This window comes from Gymnodraco acuticeps, unplaced genomic scaffold, assembly GCF_902827175.1.
Source record: "Gymnodraco acuticeps unplaced genomic scaffold, fGymAcu1.1, whole genome shotgun sequence".
Classification (NCBI taxonomy): domain Eukaryota; kingdom Metazoa; phylum Chordata; class Actinopteri; order Perciformes; family Bathydraconidae; genus Gymnodraco; species Gymnodraco acuticeps.
The window spans coordinates 1,019,025-1,037,445 of record NW_022990225.1 but is presented as its reverse complement, the minus strand read 5'-3'; the positions used below and the strand labels follow the sequence as shown (position 1 = coordinate 1,037,445).

At 41.4% G+C, this 18,421-nt stretch overlaps 1 protein-coding gene across 1 annotated transcript; it reads left to right on the top strand.

Moving 5' to 3' along the window:
• On the top strand, positions 1 to 18,211 carry LOC117547937 (sodium- and chloride-dependent betaine transporter-like). The gene is made up of 16 exons (XM_034218845.1): positions 1 to 105; positions 447 to 647; positions 1,186 to 1,320; positions 1,540 to 1,680; positions 1,860 to 1,941; positions 2,541 to 2,603; positions 3,136 to 3,265; positions 3,829 to 3,963; positions 5,378 to 5,481; positions 6,952 to 7,076; positions 8,626 to 8,738; positions 8,816 to 8,953; positions 9,534 to 9,636; positions 16,884 to 16,984; positions 17,440 to 17,586; positions 17,708 to 18,211. Exons 2-16 carry the CDS (start codon positions 458 to 460, stop codon positions 17,879 to 17,881), a joined length of 1,881 nt encoding a protein of 626 aa, XP_034074736.1. The 5' UTR covers positions 1 to 105; positions 447 to 457; the 3' UTR covers positions 17,882 to 18,211.
• The last annotated feature ends 210 nt before the right edge of the window (positions 18,212 to 18,421 follow it).

Genomic DNA, 18,421 nt, shown 5'->3' with positions numbered 1-18,421 from the left:
TGTGTGTACGAGGGGGTACAGCCCAGGACACGCCCTTTTTCAGAAGAAAGCTTTTTCTTAATGTTCTCGGTCAGGTTGTATTGAAGCGCTCGCTGCAGCTCACTGGTGAGTTACACATTTAAATATTTCCCAAGAAGCTAAACATGTTTAATTATGTTGTCATGGTTGTTTTTTGCAAACTTCACGGATGTTCAGTGAGTTATTTCTTAGAGGTCGATAGAGAGGTGTAGCAGGTCTAGCAGTAAGCAGCAGAGTAGCAGTAAGTAGCAGAGGTCTAGCAGTAAGTCGTTTGGGAGTTTCATGTTTTTGGCATAGACTCAAACAAAGAAGGACAATTTAATAAAACTATGAATAAAGTGCCTTTTATCTTGTTACCATGCACAAGAGCTGGAGAGAACCTCACAGACATGGTTGCATTTCACTTGTGTTTATTATGCATACAATAGACTGAGAGACCATGACTGAGAAAATAGCCAGAGGAGCCCCTGCTCCAGTGTCGGGGCCAGAAAAAGGCGCTCCTGTGGAAGAGGGTGAGCCCAGGGAGAAATGGGCCAACAAGACGGAGTTCCTGCTCTCCATGGCGGGAGAAATCATTGGCCTCGGGAATGTTTGGCGTTTCCCCTATTTGTGCTACAAAAATGGAGGAGGTGAGGAACCTGGTTTGGATGTATGGGCCAGATGCTGAGGTGGATTTACAGATGTGGGCTGATGATGTGTTTGTGTGTCCACATGAAAACCAACACACTTTAATTTCATTTCCATTGTTGTCCTCAAAATCAAAACACATTTCAAATATCCCATTTATACTTATCACACTACTTTATACTAGCTACACTCATTATCAGTTGAAATACTGTTACTATTACATTGTGTTGTCTCTGTATTGTGTGTTTTTGTTAATTGTATTTTTATCTTTAATATTTTATGCATGCGTCTTAATTTCACTTTTGCTGTAACAATGTACATTTCCCCTCTTTGGGACAGATACTTATGAATCCGAAAACAATTGCTTACTTTGGTTTTGGTTCATGATTCTGTAGAGGGGTCATTTTCCAAGTAGAATGGAAGATCGTGTAAATCCAGCAAAGATGTATTTAATTAAGAATCGGTCCTTTCATCCACAGCATGCCAATATTTGTGGATCCTTACATCAAATATGACTCTTCTTCATCTATATATTTGCAGGCGTCTTCTTCATCCCTTACTTTGTGTTCCTCTTCTTCTGTGGCATTCCTTTGTTTTTCCTGGAGACTGCTTTGGGCCAGTACACCAGTGAGAGTGGGGTGACCGCCTGGAGGAAGATAAGCCCCATGTTCCAGGGTATAAAAAGCATGTTTTCCATGTAATACTTTCAATGTTTCTTAACGGAAACAAGGAGGTCAAAGAGTGGTCAACCAATAACAGTGCAAGCTTCGTTTAAGCTTGTTTTCTCTATATCTTTATTACAATCATCCAATATTGCTTAAAAATATCCATAGGCAATACATAAATTGTGGCAATTGTGCAGATGTATTTAATGTTATATACTGTGTCCTGCAGGGGTGGGGATTGCATCCGGAGTGATAGTGCTCTATCTGAACATCTACTACATCGTGGTGTTGGCCTGGGCTATCTTCTACCTCTACAGCTCCTTCCAGAGCCCTTTGCCCTGGTCCACATGTAACAACTGGTGGAACACTGGTGAGCCACGCTTTGTGACACATCTACACTGGCTTGTTTAAACACGTCTGTATTTGATTGTCTGTGTGCTTATTGCTTTCTTTCAGACGAAGCACAACATGCATTCTCCTTCACGTTTTTATGATTTGTAGGCACGCAACATCCGTCTCGCCTTAATTTCTTTTTCTTTACTTTCTTAGAGAATTGTTACGATCACCAAGCTGGCTCTAACTGGTCGTTCCTGCACAACATCAGCACACCAGACTACTTTGGATCATGGACGTAAGCTGTATTGTCAAGCTGTACATGAGTGAACTATCAAAAATGTTTCTGAGACACTTGCTGAAATCATTTAGATGGTATTGATAAGGATGATTGGAAAACATGGGATTATTCTTGGCTTTCATAGATATAGCAGTTTGACACACCCTCGCTTTCATGTGTTCAGAGCTGGAGGTCCTAACACATGTTTCTGTGATTAAAATGACTATAAACAACTTATGATTGCTCCCTTTGGACAGTGTGAGGGTGAAACGTAAACACAATAATTACTGATGAATTATTGTGTGTGTGAAAGTCGTTGGAAGTGGGCTGTCAAATAGAAAAAACAAAAAATGAGTTAGATGAGAAGTTCAAAACCACTCAATAGGGTAAATATGAAACACATAGCCAGCAGCAGTTAGCTTAGCCTAGCATAACGACTGTACAGCTTGGCTCTGCCTGAAAGAAATAACATCTTTCAAATGTGTATTATAACAAAATGATGGTAACCCCCCTTGAAGATGGTTGAAAGTGAGTGAAAGTGTTCAGAAAATTAAAACTGCAAGCATTGCTTAGAATAGCAATGATTTCAACTTACCTGCCTCTGTTGTTGTTTTTAGAAATGCCACCATCGATGACATGCCTTTCCTATTGGGAAAGTCATCGGAGGAGGAGTTCTGGATGTGAGAAACACACTCATTCACACACTTACTGTAACTTATTTAAACAGGAAATACCAAGAGGCAATCTTTTCTGTCGGGGTGCTTATTCAACATGAGGATGAACAAACATCCCTTTTTTTTCCTTTTCAGATATTTAGAACAATTGGCTGCTGCTCACATGATAATAAACTTATGATCTGTTGTGAGGGTAGACATTGGGAAATCACTCTGTGCTGCGAGATGAGAAAAATGTGTGCTTTTTCCACTGACATTTTTATAATCTGTTCTGAAGCTCTATAATAGACCAAGGCTGATTTTGTATTTATGATGATGTTCTCTCTTTTTAAATGTATTCTCACCGTTGTAGACACAAAAAGTATGTGTTCCATGAAGCATTCGTAGCGGGTTGTGTTTACATCCAATGGAAAACAGCTTTTGGAAGAAGAAACAAATTGTGTTTGTTTGCCTTCCACATCCGTACGTCGATTATTCTGCATGTCATTTGCAGAGGATGTAGTTGTATGTGTTTACGTGTCGGATCTCCTCCCCCCAGGCACCGTGTGTTAAGGCTGCCAAATGATGGGTCCCTGGGAAAGCTAAACTGGGACCTGGCTTTGTGTCTCTTCCTTGCCTGGGTTATGGTTTACTTTTGCATCTTTAAGGGAATCAAGACCACAGGAAAGGCGAGTACGCCTTTAGCATACATGTGCAGTACTGTCCCTGATATTCAGCTGCATACATATAAGTATCTCCCTTTTTTTGGTGATTGATATTGATCTTGAATAATTAGTGTATGCACATTTTATTTTATAATTGAATAACAAAATGTATGCTCAAAATGTTTGAAGCAATAGCCATTCGATGTGCAAATTAGCATTTTGTAATTGCCTCTCTTTATACTGTTGTCATTTTAATTCATTAAGATTGTTTACCTATGCTCCAGAGATTCCCAGGAAGCAGTGCTCATATTTATTTTTATACAAATATTTAACATAATTGATCACACAGATTAAATCTAGCTTTCCTATGGACTACAGATTTGAATGCTATACTTTATTTCTCTTTTAACATTCTCGGTAAGACGTGTTAGCATTTTGGCCGTCCTCCATTTGTTTTGCTCAATCATGAGTTCAGCCTTTCCATTTTGAGAGTCTTTAGTATTCTTTACAACAGTTTAACTTAATAGAGACTTCATTTAAAGTGTTTAAGTTTGCACATGACATCCTAACCTAGCTTTTGTTTGCAGGTAGTGTACTTCACAGCTACTTTCCCCTACCTGATGCTCTTGATCCTCTTCTTCCGTGGAGTGACACTCCCAGGAGCGTGGGACGGACTGATATATTACCTCTACCCAGACTTCAGCAGGATCCGTGATCCAAATGTAAGAACTCATTAATCAAGATATCATTTGTAATACATGACAAACTCGATGCACACTACAGACATTCTGTATTTACTGAAGTAAAGGCTTGCAGAACGATGCGTTAGTACAATTGCACGGTTGGCTTTACAACCGAACAGAGCATCATCTCTCTTTTTATTTCTCAATATCTCACTATCTTTTAGATTACTGTTTTCTAACAAGATGGACGGTGTCCTGTTGTTGCTCTCTAACACCCCCCTTTCTATTTGCCTTGAATCTTGTTTCCGTTCTCAAGACAGAGGCTTAACAAGAAAAGCAAACTATGATTTATTTTCAGTGAGAAGTTTGTTAAAAAAAAAAGCTCTCCTCTTGAGTATACTGACATCTGCACACAGATTCCTCTTTGACACTTCACAGCAAGACCTCAGGGGTCAAAGTTAATCACCATAGGGTCACCAGAGCCTCAGACAACCCCTCCCTCACTTCCTTTTCTTCTGCTGGTATGTGGAACTCCGTGCATCATGCACACCATCTTCCTGCAAGAGGCTGTGGCTGCTGTTGTAAGAACATCTTCTCCTAGACCTCTCAACAAGTGTGGGTATCTCAGCTTGTAATTGTGGAAGAAAGCATAAGTAGAAACCGTGAGCATTTTCACTTTTGGGTCAAAAAGCAGAGCAAAGCAGTTCCAGACGCTCCTAAAAAACATCTGATTCTAATGAGTCTCCCTTCAGCTTCCTTTCATGGGATTTTGCCTGCACCACAGAGGAAATCGTAACAGAGTCCTGTCCTACATCTGGGCTCCTTTTATGTTTCTATTATGTGCGTGCGTAAATCCAGAGCAAAAGGATTTTGAAATAAAGCACATGCTTTCAAAGCCACAACAGTGTCTTCTTTGTCCAGTCACAAGTGAAGATCCTTTGCCACAGGCTGAAGCATCCACTTCTGACCTGAGGCTGGAATAAGTCAGGACCACCATGGGGCCTGAGTAAGGGCCTGGTGAATGTTTGGAGCCGTGCCAGCTCTATCTTTCACAAGGCCAGGCATACAGCAGTGTTGTGCCTCTAATGTTAACCATATGCTGTCAGAACGAGTGCAGCTGATAGACATTCATGTCAACAACCGCCCACACCTAAACGGACACAAACATGCTGCAACGTGTGAATGCAGTAGCAAAAAAAGGATGTCGCAGAACCCTTCTATTTTTATCCATACTGTTAATACATTTTTTTACTTTTAATCTTATTATGCCTGTGTATATTCCATATCTGTGTTCCTTTCTGTTGCTGCTATGACACCTGAATTTCCCTACAGGGATTAATAAAGGTCCATTTTTATCTTGTTAGGAAAGTAGTTTATGGTGAGCTATGTGTCAGGTTATTTTAACAACATCCCAGGTCCGTCTGAGTTGTCTCTTAAATCTCTTCCTCTGTAGGTGTGGCTGGATGCAGGGACTCAGGTGTTCTTCTCCTACGCCGTGTGTCAGGGAGTCCTCACCTCTCTGGGGAGCTACAACAAATACAACAACAACTGCTACAGGTCAGCATCCACACACACACACACACACACACACACACACACACACACACACACACACACACACACACACACACACACACACACACACACACACACAGCACATCCTCACACTGACTGTTTTTACATTGGGAATGAAGGCCTTGTGGTTTTTGACACATTGAGGTAAGTTACAACTTCAAAAGTACATTGTGCACAGGAAGAGAGTGAACTGTGTACTTCCATTATGATTTGAGCTCTAACGTCTGGAAGCATCAGAACTTAGTGATAATACTTACAATTTGTATACGTTTATATCACTGTTAAAATGTTTTGTTGAATTGAGTTTCCATATTTTCATATTGAGTTAAAATAAGTTTAATTCCATATGACATTGTCAATGTATTCTGCTTTCATATATATTGTTTAATCTTCATTTGTTTAATTTAGATTTTAGATTTGTAATTGTTCATTAGTAAAAGCTGAAACTATGCAACCTCCCTCTTACTCAAAGACGGAAAAGGTTATAAAATATGATGTGTGAAGAGAAATGGACGTTTTTTGGGGGCTTCTTAGGACAGTTTTTGGAGCTTTAGGCTGTTTGAGCTTTGGACCTTGTGCCTGACTTAAACTTTGCATTTAATTTTTTGGATCTGGTAATCCTTTATTTTTGTAAAAACCCAATAAAACCGGTTTGTACTTTGTACATCTCGACCCAATTCCTGGTCTCTCTGGTGGTCTCTGAAGGTATCTGCTTAGTCTTAGAGTAAGGTAAGAACACCCTTCCTTGGAAAAGGCTGACAGCAGTTGATCATTTAAATTCCCAATGTCGTGGGAAGTAGAAACCATGGATAAGATAAGCTGTAGTTTCTTGGTAACTGTGGTTGATTTGGCCTTGATTGATGCTGAACTATGACGTGTGCTTTGCTGCTATTGTTATATCACAGCTGTGATATTTGTGTTTGACTCTGGCTATGCTCAGTTTTTTGGATTATTAAAATTGACATAATTAAGATTCAAAAGGGGGTTAGGAATTGTGGGTCCTAATGCTGCCCTAAACCGGGGGTCTCCTAACCGAGAAGGGGTTTCTCCTCCTCTTTGACAGTGCAGTTTTTTCTTCTTGGTCTGCAGTGGTGTAAGTGCATTTACTCAAGTACTGTACTGTTTCAATGTTATGCTAATTTATACTTTTACTTTACTACTTTTTTACTTTTTACTCCACTACATTATTTATTTTTTACAAATGTAGTTTTTTTTATAATACAGAATAAAAATCAACCATTAAATACCCAGAAGTATATCAAGTAATTTAAATAATCCCCGCCTTTACCAAGTGCAACATTGACATTAATGCATTAATAATACGTATATAATTATTAATATTATATATAAACATTTAATATGTAATCTGATATGGGTCATACTGGAAAATGAGTACTTTTACTTGAGTTACATTGTGATCTCAGTACTCCTCACACATCTGTTGTGTTGCAGGGACTGCTTGGCATTGTGTCTGCTGAACAGTGCCACCAGTATCTTTGCTGGTTTTGCTGTGTTCTCCGTGCTGGGCTTCATGGCTTATGAGATGGACCTGTCCATAGAAGAGGTGGTGAGTAGCGGTGAGTTCATTCCTTCATTCTTTAGCAATTTCCTCCTAATATGACTTCATTTGCATCTGTTAGGAAAATATCACTCAACACCAGGTTGAGAATCAATAATCAGATTCTAGTTTATTCTTGCAAGAAGGAGCAGAGTTAAATCACATACAAAGGATATGGGTTAACTCACACACATGGGGTATGTTGCTCAACGGAGCAGCAAAAAACATCAGGCTTATATAATCCAAAACACGGAGATAGATAACAACAAAGTCGTAAATTGCAGCTGCGGGTGTCGGAATATCAGCCACGGGTGTCGGAAAGTCGGATCATCTGCGATGGGTCATCTGCGACTTCCGGACTTCCAGCAGTTGTGAGATAATGTAGGAGACAACAAGTATGTGTCTGTCTCCTCATAAAGGTCAACAACCTGAAATGCCCTGCCTGCTCCTATCATAAAGAGGCAAGGTCGTACATAGTTCAGAGCCACACATGATATCAGTGCATTAAAACAAACCCAAAGAGTGGAGAAAACAGTATTTCTCCAACAGCATCTCTGTATTGAAATATCTCAAAACTGCTGCTGCAATTATTTCTTATTTCTAAATCAATTAATCTGCCAATTACTGTTTTTGACAACTTCAAAATTATTATTTGTTATTTCCAACCAGCATTGAAAACATACCAAATAACAGTGGTGTAACTAACTACAGTAACTGAAGTACTGTAGAATTCAATTGTACTTTACTTGAGTATATCAACAGTTTTCTACTTTGCACTTCTACCCCACTACAGTTCAGAGGTAAATGGTGTACTTTTACTCCACTACATTACTTTAGTACCTTTGTTACTTTACAGATGTTGATTAATGATGTGAAATATATAATATAACCAAGTGTTAAATCAGACTTGAGTTCCACCTGGAGTAAATTCACAAGCTACCCTGCAGTATACAAAGTCATTAAAACTAGCTGCACCTTTACCAGCTTTGATAACACTTTCGATCAATAATTATAAAACATATCATATATATTATTCTACTTTTGTATAAGTAGACTACTTTTACTTTTGTATAAGTATATATTGTTGCCAATAGTTTTGTACTACAAATGTTTGACATTGTGGATTATAAAACTTAAATGATCAGGGGTGAATGTAGTTGCCCATCTACTTTCTCACATTATGGCTTCAGTGTTTGCAGTGACAACAACCACCAATGCCCACAAGATGGCATATAACGTCCAGACACAGTTCCGTTGAATGTCCACCTTCTTTTTAGGAAAGCAACATGCAATAAAACGGCATATATTAAACTGAAGCTATTAATAAATGTGTTAAAACATGAATTCTCCAGCCTGAATTTTGGGACACCTCAAAGAGTCATGTGAAAAATGTGAGGGGTCAAGATGACAGGATAACATATTTATCTTCCATTAAAGTACGTTTATTTTTTGTCATTATTAGGCTACAACCTTTCATGACAGATTTATGTTGGGAACGGCTATGTTAGAAGACTCTAAATCCCTAACACTCTGATGTGTTGATAGAATCCTTTATGTGCTTTCTCCAGGTCCTGGTCTGATCTTCATCGCTTATCCAAAGGCTCTGTCGTTGCTGCCTGGCTCGTCCTTCTGGGCTGTGCTCTTCTTCCTCATGATCCTCTTCCTCGGCCTGGACTCACAGGTATTGTATATCATTTATCACACTGTATGCAGTGTTTCCTCACTATTAAATTAGCTAATGTGTTCCCCTCCTCACAGTTTGTGTGTGTGGAGAGCCTGGCCACAGGCCTCACAGACATGTTCCCAGGTCAGCTGAGGAGGCGCGGCCGCAGGGAGATCCTGGTCCTGGTCATCGCTGTCGTCTGCTTCCTGCTGGGGCTGCCATGCCTTACTGAGGTGAGGACATGCTTCGTGAAATAAGGACATAGAGGATACTAATTATCCAATAACAGCATAGACATAGATTAGCACTCGCAGTACTGTGTGATCTTTATTGGTATGTTCAAGGGACGCTTTTTTTCTTAATCTGGATGCTAGTTGTCCATATCTTTGTGTCTATGTGACTATAGCTATAACTATTTTTTAAATTGGTCCAGTATTAGCTAGAGAGACAGCTATTGGATAGATATGTCATGACATTTGCTTCTGAATTATTCATAAAAAGACTTGTTATAACGTTCACTATCCCTTCATTTTTCATTAAGCGCTGATATAAGATGATTCTTTTTAAATGTCCATGACCAACAACCTTTACATTTGCGGTTACATTTGGTGCTAATTGGATAATTTCTTGGCTGTAAGTACTGATTCGATTTTGGTGGTCAAACGTCACTTTGATGGACACATGTTCAGCCATTACCCAATAATTCATATGCTGATTTAAAAAAATTACAACACTCGGTGTAAACTGCAATATGACAGGTGGTCGGAGGCAGACTACTCTCAGGCAGTAATTATATTCATGCTCATGTTTCAGGGAGGGATGTTCGTCTTCCAGCTGATTGACACCTACGGCCCCAGTGGAATCAGTCTCCTCTTTATTGCCTGCTTTGAGTGCATTGTCATTTCCTGGGTGTATGGTAAGTCATGCCATTGGCCATCACTGCACATTGCTTTGTATCATGCACTGGTATGCAGCATTGAACTACTGCTGCAATGTTTAAAATCATTTCTGAAGAACTAGATATCTGATGAATTTAGCTTTTAGGTACCTTCATTACATTTCTTGAGCTCATGCGATTCTGACAGCAGCATTTGTTTCATCTGTGTAATTAACTGACTGTATCTGTAAAATCTTATCTGTAAGAAACCAGCTTTTGATATCCACGGTATAGTTTGTAATATAAATTATATTTAAAAGAGATCGACCGACAAAAGAAAACAGGTCATTTTGATGAGATTGAAAAGATGAATGGATCCTGTGTTCATTTTTGTTCTTGAATATTTGGAATAAGGTTCCCATAATTGTATTCCCCCCATTGCTTTGCATATGCGCCACATATGCTGCAGATACACTCTTCTTAGGCTATTGGTGCATAGTTTCTGAGAATCTGTGACAATATCCACCAGCAGCTAAGCACACAGATTCATATTTAAATCTTTCCCCATCATTGTGTAGCGTAGGTTTGGCGTGGCCATGCTCCTGAACCTATGTTAACAAATTAACTTCATTTCACTAGCAGGAACCATGCCAAAACAGTGTGATGTTTGTAGGTTTATTGCAGAAGTAACAAATGAATGATATGAGGGGGGTGAAGGGATGTTCTGGTCTGGGAGGACTTGCTGTGGTCCGTGCAGTGGGAGACTCAGAGTGGGGGTTCCGTCTCCGGCATGATCCGCTTGGGCTGATTACGGGTCCCCAAAAGAGTCAGATTAAATGGAACTGAGTTGAGCGTGTGCCTGTCTGAGATCGTTAAGATTATTACGGATGTAGGTGTGGTAATCTTGGGATGACCAGCGGCCCAGGACCTGGATGGTTTAATCAGAGAATATCTCGCTGCTGTGGACGCTGCGCCAATGCGGAAGGAATGGCTCGAATAGTGTTCTGAGAATATCCCCGAAATATGCAACATGTTGTGAAAGTGTTTCTGGAACCAGAAACGTGTGGCCATTTTCCCTGTTTCGGTGAGAAAATCAAATCAAATCAAGTTTTATTTATATAGCACATTTATAAACGATTTTTGGTCGAGCCAAAGTGCTGTACATATAATAAAAATAGCCTACAGTAGAGACACTTTACAGCAAATACAACAGCACAGATTGTTCAGAATATCAGTATGAGAAAAACGACACCCTCTATCCTTAGACCCTCACATCGTACAAGGAAAAACTTCCAGAGAAAACCCACAGTTTAAAGGGGAAAAATGGGAGAAACCTCAGGGAGAGCAACAGAGGAGGGATCCCTCTCCCAGGACGGACAGACGTGCAATAGATGCCGTGTGTAAATCGAAGAGATAATACATTTTACAGCATATAGACCGAATGTTAGGAAATGCATGTGTTTGTAATAAGAAGATGAATCCACGAGGATGTCAGCTACAATCCTGTGGAAGCCATCAGGGAAGCAGCATGGCGAGACCCAAGGCAGGACCGCAGAGACAGGTTCAGCCACGACCCGAAGTCCACGACTTAATCCAGAACTCGGGATAGAGGATCCAAGACACAGGACTACAGCAAGAGGATCAGCCTCGACTCCGGATCCCGGCGTAGATATAGATACAAAAGAAGAAAAAAGATTTGGCTGGGTTAATCGGAACAAGAGAATACACAGACACAGACAGAGAGGGAAAAGGTCATTGGATAAAAGTTATTCTTGATAACCCTCTAGAAAGATCTCATGAACTTCCCCACTCAATCTATCAAGACCCGAGCAGTTCTATTAGATATAGATAAGAAACAGAGATAGGGAGCACAACGACCTATCTCTTAGTCAGATGCACTCCCCCGCTTACCTAAGCGACTCCCCCGTTACCCTCTACAAGGCCATAGACCAGCAGAGGGAAAATGGGGGGTGGGTAAGGGTAAGGGTTTTTAAGAATAAACCGCAAGGGTCTAAAGGGAAAAAAGATGAAATATAAGGTACTATATTTCCGTCATAAAAGAAGGAGATGCCGTTCCACGAGGACAAGAAATCCTGCCAAAGATGCATTTCCATTTTGCATGCATCGTCGAGAACTAATCGATCGTGGATGGAGGGAACTGACGCCGCTCTGTTCAGCAGGTTGGACAAGAAGGTTTTGCTTGTGGTATTATGCGGATGGCGTAATTTAGGTGGCCGAGGAGGGCTAACAGTTGCCGTTTCGTGCATCTGTCTGCCTGTAAGTAGTTTGACAAGAGAAGAGTGATGCGCTGTACTTTCTCTGAGGATAGAGAAGCCTGGAAAGACATTGAGTGCAGGGTGATGCCTAGAAACTCAATGGAGGTTCTAGGCCCTGAGGTTTTCTCTTCAGACAGAGGGATGCCAAGGTCGGAAAATGTTTGTATGAGTGTGTTCAGCCCATGGCGGGGGGGTGAGGATGGTGGAGTGATGATGAGAAAGTCGTCGAGAAGACGGAGCACGTAGGGGAGTCCGTGATTGTTTGTCAAGATCCAGCACAGAGCTTCTGAAAGGGAATCAAAGATTTTGGGACTGCTTCTGCAGCCGAATGTGAGGCGTACTGAGAAGTAATAAGCTCCCTTACAGTTTCTTTTTGTCGCTGCTTTTAATTGAACTATTCATATCTTAGACTGCACTGTAACTTTTATCCATGTATTTTTTCTTTTAATGTTTATTTTATTAGCTTTTCTTTTTAATGACTGATTTTAAATGCCATTTTCTTAATGTCTTTCATTTTTTGTAAAGCACTTTGAATTGCCTTGTGTTGAAAAGTGCTATATAAATAAACTTGCCTTGCCTGCCTTGCCTTACACTCCGAAGAAACGCCAGAAGTCTGGATGGATAGGCAATATTTTGAATGCACTGGTGATGTCTGCTTTAGAAAGCCATGCTCCGCGGCCTGCTGAGCGTATGAGGGTGATGGCGTGGTCGATGTGTGCGTATTGCATCGAAAAGTCAGGGCTTGGAATGACGCTGTTAATTCTCGGGATGGCTGAGCCGTGTGGAGAAGACAGGTCTATTATGAGCCTCTTTTTTCCGGAGTATTTCCGAGTAGCCATGCCTATTGGACTGATGCGGAACACTGGAAAGGGGGGATTATCGAATGGGCCTATCATGAATCCTTCTTTGACTTCTTTGGCCAGTAAGGTGTCGACGGTGTGAGGTTCTGTTAAAGCGGACTGAAGGTTGTGGCAGATGTGAGATGTGTCAGGCAGTATCTCTATGCCTGGTTATAAACCGTGGGTGAAGCCATTGGTGAGAAAGTAAACAAACTGTCTATCTGGATGATTTTGTAAGGCGGTAGCTAGTTCGTTTACCTTGACGGGTGTGCTGAGGTGCCGTGCTAGTCAATCTGCTGGTGTGGTTAGATTGTGGGGGCAGGTGCTCCTGGCGTGAGGGCCGCCGCAGAAAGAGCAGATGTGCATTAGGCGGCAGCTAGAGAGAGAGCAGCCTAGGTCATTGAAGTTGTTACACACCATCCTGCCTCCCTGGTAGAGGATTGGCCTTCCGCGTCCGTCGACGCCCTTTGAAACGGGGGCGTTGGCTGATGAACGTTTGTTTGCGGGCCTAGGGATGATGGGAGGTAGGGGTGCGGCGGGTGATAGGCGGTTGAAGGCTGAGGCGTTGCCTCTTGATGGAAAAGGGAGTGAGCGGGGTGGTTCAGGAGGTGGGGTGCTGACTGAGCATGCTGAGGCCGGGTGGGAGGGGGCTCCGCATAATTGGCAATAAAGGGATGCACGTGCTGCGAAGATGCGGAAGTAAAGCTCAGAGTCCAGAGTGCCCCAGTATGTTCCCTGGTTAAACTGTTTAATGTGGCTGGCGGCTTGGCTAGCGAAGTGGACGTGGTAGGTGTAGAAACCTGAACCTCCGAAACGTAAGGCCATGTCGAGCTCTATGAAGAGGTACTTGTCTAACTCGGTTCTACCAGTGGGATAGACTGAGCAGATGACGTTGCGGTAAAGGGAAAAAGCTAGGGCGAACTCTGCAGGGGTTAAGTCCTTAGACCTCAGACTAAGTGTACGTAGTTATCGAGGAGAATCTGCTGGCGCAAGACGGGGGACACGGGAGAAGGGCGATAAACTGAGGAGGCTGGTTGTGTTGAGGTGGTGTTGCTGTGGCTAGAGTGTAGCTGGTTGCACAAGGAGAAAGTGGATGCCATGTTCTTTCAGGAAAACGTTGGAGTTGAATGACTGTCCACTTCCTGAGTTCGGGCTCCGTTTCGGAACGCGGGGCGAGAGGCGTGTCGAGTGCGCCGCGGCGAGTGGCCGGGGGCTGCGAATGGGGCAGGCTGCTGGTGACGGGGAGATTGGAGCTGGCTGTGCCTGTTGTGGCCCCGATTGTTTGCCCTCGCTGGCGGAATAGACGAAGCCTGGGACCTATCTGGAGTTGGAGGTATTTCGTTGGGGGAGCTTGATTGGAAGTGGCGGCTGGTGTGTGGGACACTGATTGCCGAGCGGCTCCGTTCGGATGCTTGGCTTTGATCCGACTGCTGAGCCGTGGATGGCGGATAGCCGATGTCGAAGAGATCTTCATCTGACTCCGGCGGGTTGATCAGCAGTTCGGGATCCATGGTGAGTTAAATCGTTCTAGTAGTAGCGTTTAAGCTTGTTTGAACCGTGACGACGCGCGGCGTGAACCGAGGTCTGCCTGTCTGTCTTTTAAAGAATGGAGACAAGCAGTGGCCGGAAGTTTGGCCGGATATAAATAGGGGTGGCCGTGGTTAGAGACAGGGTTTTAGGCGTGGCCATGCTCCTGAACCTATGTTAACAAGTTAACTTCATTTGTGGTGTTGAAGGTGAATGTGTTTACCCCACCAGCCCCGGGGTTCAGTGATCTTCAAAAAACCGCCTGGTGGTTCAGAAAGAGTCCAGAAGAATCCAACTGGGTTCAATAGCTTCCATTCATGTTCTCTGTCTGCAGTTGAGTGAGATCTCCTTCCTCCTTCCTCCTTCCTCCTTCCTCCTTCCTCCTCCTCCTTCTCCTTCCTCCTCCTCCTCCTCCTCCTCCTCCTCCTCCTCCTCCTCCTCCTCCTCCTCCTCCTCCTCCTCCTCCTCCTCCTCCTCCTCCTCCTCCTCCTCCTCCTCCTCATAATAAAAATACAGTAAGATATCAATAAAATAAGCAGTAATTTACATAAAAATAGAATGCAATAAATTATAGAATATAAAATATGTGCAGTAAGCAATATTTAAACATTGTGTGCATTAATGTAATGCGTATAAAGTCTGCGTTGTGGCTGAGGTAAAGTGTCAGTGGGGGGGCCGGGCCTTGTTTAAGAGGCCGGTAGCGGAGGGGAAGAAACTGTTCAGGTGGCGAGAGGTTTTGGTCCTGATGGAGCCTCTGCCAGAGGGGGGGGGGGGGGTGAACAGTTTGTGTACAGGGTGGGAGGGGTCGGCCGGATTTAGTTACAATGGTCCTTAGAACCTCACAGGAAGGAGAGCTGTGTTCTTGTTTTTCAGTTTTTTCAGTAAAACCCAATTGATAAAGAAACAACTTGAATGGTTTCTTTGTCTTTTCTTGGCCTATTTAGCAACTCATTTATGGAGACACTGTCAAATGAACAAACTCAGAAAAACGTAGTGTTTGTTTGTGGGTTTTTCTTAAACCAGAAGTATGCCATCTACTGGACTGAAACAACATCCTGTGGCTTTCTGCTAATCCTATTATCTAAATACAGTATAGACATTTAGAATATTTAATGAAGTTTTCAATGGTTATCCATCCTGCTGAAATTACTCATCATTTTGGATAAATCCTCTGAGCTCTCTGCCTCCCACACCTTCATTACTGGATAAATTACAACACGTGGGTGGAGTTCCTCTGTTCTCATAATGCTGTACATCTCATCTCTCAGAGCATCTGTATTGCATACTCTAAATAAAACTATTTATTTATTTCTGCTACAAACCAATGCAGAGTGATATATCCTTTCTGCAGCTACTTCCTCATCCCTACGTTTCGTTGTTTACCCATTAATTTTACTCTTCTGAGTGAGTCTGTGTTATGAAAATGTAAATGAGGCTACTCCCCCCTTCACTGTGTACGTGAAGGTAGTTTCAGGGGTGGATTATTGTGTCATTTTTTGAGCTGTGTCTGCTTTCCTCCATCATTTTGACAAATGATTCTGCTGTTCTGCATTCCCACAAATCAATCTCTGGATGTTGTTAGGTGCACCGCTCCTGTTTCTGTCGTTTTCTCTTCTGCTTGTATGTACTACTAGTAATCAAAGACAAATACAATTCCAAAAACACATATGGATTTAAAACATAATCAAATATATGCCCGGCTGTAAATAGCAATGTCTACTATGGATACCTGGTCTGCGGTTGTGAGGCCGGTTGGATGTACTGCCAAATTCTCTGAAACACCTTTGGAGACGGCTTATGGTAGAGAAATGAACATTCAATTCACGGGCAACAGCTCTGGTGGACATTCCTGCTGTCAGCATGCCAATTGCATGCTCCCTCAAAACTTGCGACATCTGTGGCATTGTGCTGTGTGATAAAACTGCACGTTTCAGAGTGGCCTTTTATTGTGGCCAGCCTAAGGCACACCTGTGCAATAATCATGCTGTCTAATCAGCATCTTGATATGCCACACCTGTGAGGTGGGATGGATTATCTCGGCAAAGGAGAAGTGCTCACTATCACAGATTTTTTCAGATTTGTGAACAATATTTGAGAGAAATGGTTATTTTGTGTATATAGAAAATGTTTTAGATCTTTGAGTTCATCTCATGAAAAATGGGAGCAAAAACAAAAGTGTTGCATTTATATTTTTGTTCAGTGTAGCATCTGCGTTATAATAATTGTTGATGTATTACTATCAAGGTGGTCCTTTCATGTTGTAATTTCTCAAGGTGGAGTTCATTTCAACTACTTTCTATAATATTGGGTAGTTTAGTCAGAATGCAATACATTTAATGAACTCACATAAAGTTTTTTATGCAAGATCTCCATCTGAAAAGTAACTATCAAGCACAAGAATTTCAATATAAAGTTATTGTGGTGGAGTAGAGTGGTTACGTTGCATTAAATGGAAATATTTCTTTAAAAAAAAAAATCGTACAATACTAGTCAATCAAGTATGGACAGGTTTAGGGAAAGATGCCTCAGGACTTCACAAAGATTAAGCCATTTCTCTGGGTTTATTATTTATTGACCCGATGTGTTTTTGTTTCAAATATGAAACCAGTTTGATCCTTTTGGTTGGCTTACACTTTCTGTCCAGGTGCGGACCGTTTCTATGACAACATTGAGGACATGATCGGATACAAACCATTCCCCGTGTTGAAGTACTGCTGGATGTTCATCACGCCGCTCATCTGTTGGGTGAGATACTCACACTTGTCTCCTATACTTCATTCATCTACTTTAATGTGTATTTCCTGTCATGTTTTCATATGTACTCATTATTTTGTACCTGATATTACTTCTGAAAACAGATCTTTGCCTTTCCTCTTCCTCTCTCTCCTTGCTTTCTATCTTTGCTGAGTGTTTCACATATGTCATTTAATTAACACACCTCACAGAATGATCAGTAAAATATCATTGTACAGCCCTCGTAGTTATTCCTATTGATAATTAAATCAGTTTTCTTGTATGTTTAGGCTAAAATCACAAAAACACATTACATTTGATGCAAAGAATGTGCTTCCTGAAATTACAAATAGCTTTCTTTCCACTTCTTTCTATTGGTCAGAATTCTTTCTTTTCTTGCACTGCAAAACACACTGCAACAATTGATTTAAAATTCAGCATTAACTTGATCTCTTCTTCTCCACTAGGCCACAATGATGTATGACTTGAGTATAAAAAAAGAAGTCTACGTGTATGGTTATACAATCGGTTCACATTGGGGCATATTGGGCACGATACTTGTCGTAACTCCACTGATAAGCATCCCAGCATTCATTTTGATCTCACAGTGGAAGGTGAGTGACAGTAGTTGTTGGCCGATTTCAGTAATAATGTATTATCTTTTAATCTCAGATCTTAACTTTGATTCTGTGGTGAGAGCTTGATATTAATTGCATTCTCCTTGCTGTAAATCAGAATCCCAATACCATGACTACTCCATCCAGTGATCTGCGTCAGGCTCGGCCAGACAAGCCCATTCTCACGCTTTGTAAAAAAGCCATCTTCAAGGCACAGCCGCCACCAAACAGGCCTGTGGAGGAGAACAAGGAGAACAGAGAGAAGAGGGAGATGGAGGAACCCATGGTTTGATGGTCATTGATAAACAGACCTGTAGCTGATGACTGTGCATATAGAGGTCATCCTTAAACTGTACAAATATGTAACAAAAACACATTTCTTTTTATATACAAACTTGTATAAATGTATTCATGATGTTTCATGTATGTTTTTTATATTGGTACTCAAGTCTTAACCCTTTTTATAATAAATAATAATTGAAAAGTCTCATTAAATGTTCATTTTTTGCAACTATTGTCCTAATGGCTTGCAAAAGTACTTCACAGATTGCACTCCTATGATCAAATATAATCCTATATTATGACCTACAATCAGGATGAATAAACAATCAATATTGATGCAGCAGAAGCCCAGACATCGTTTTTTCTTCCAGGCGTTCTTCTTCTTCTCTTGATCCTAGGGCCTACATTACCCAGAATGCATCTTAAACACAGACAGCTTCGTCAATAATTGGGTGTGTAATGCTAGTAATGGAGTAGGCTATGGAGTTCTGATTAGCTCACTTAATTCTTACAGATTATTTTACATTACATTACATAACATTTAGCTGAC

Coding starts and splice junctions, on each gene's coding strand:
- LOC117547937 (XM_034218845.1), top strand. CDS start 458: ATGACTGAGAAAATAGCCAGAGGAGCCCCTGCTCCAGTGTCGGGGCCA. Junction 648..1,185: donor GTGCTACAAAAATGGAGGAG/GTGAGGAACCTG, acceptor ATATATTTGCAG/GCGTCTTCTTCATCCCTTAC. Junction 1,681..1,859: donor TAACAACTGGTGGAACACTG/GTGAGCCACGCT, acceptor TTACTTTCTTAG/AGAATTGTTACGATCACCAA.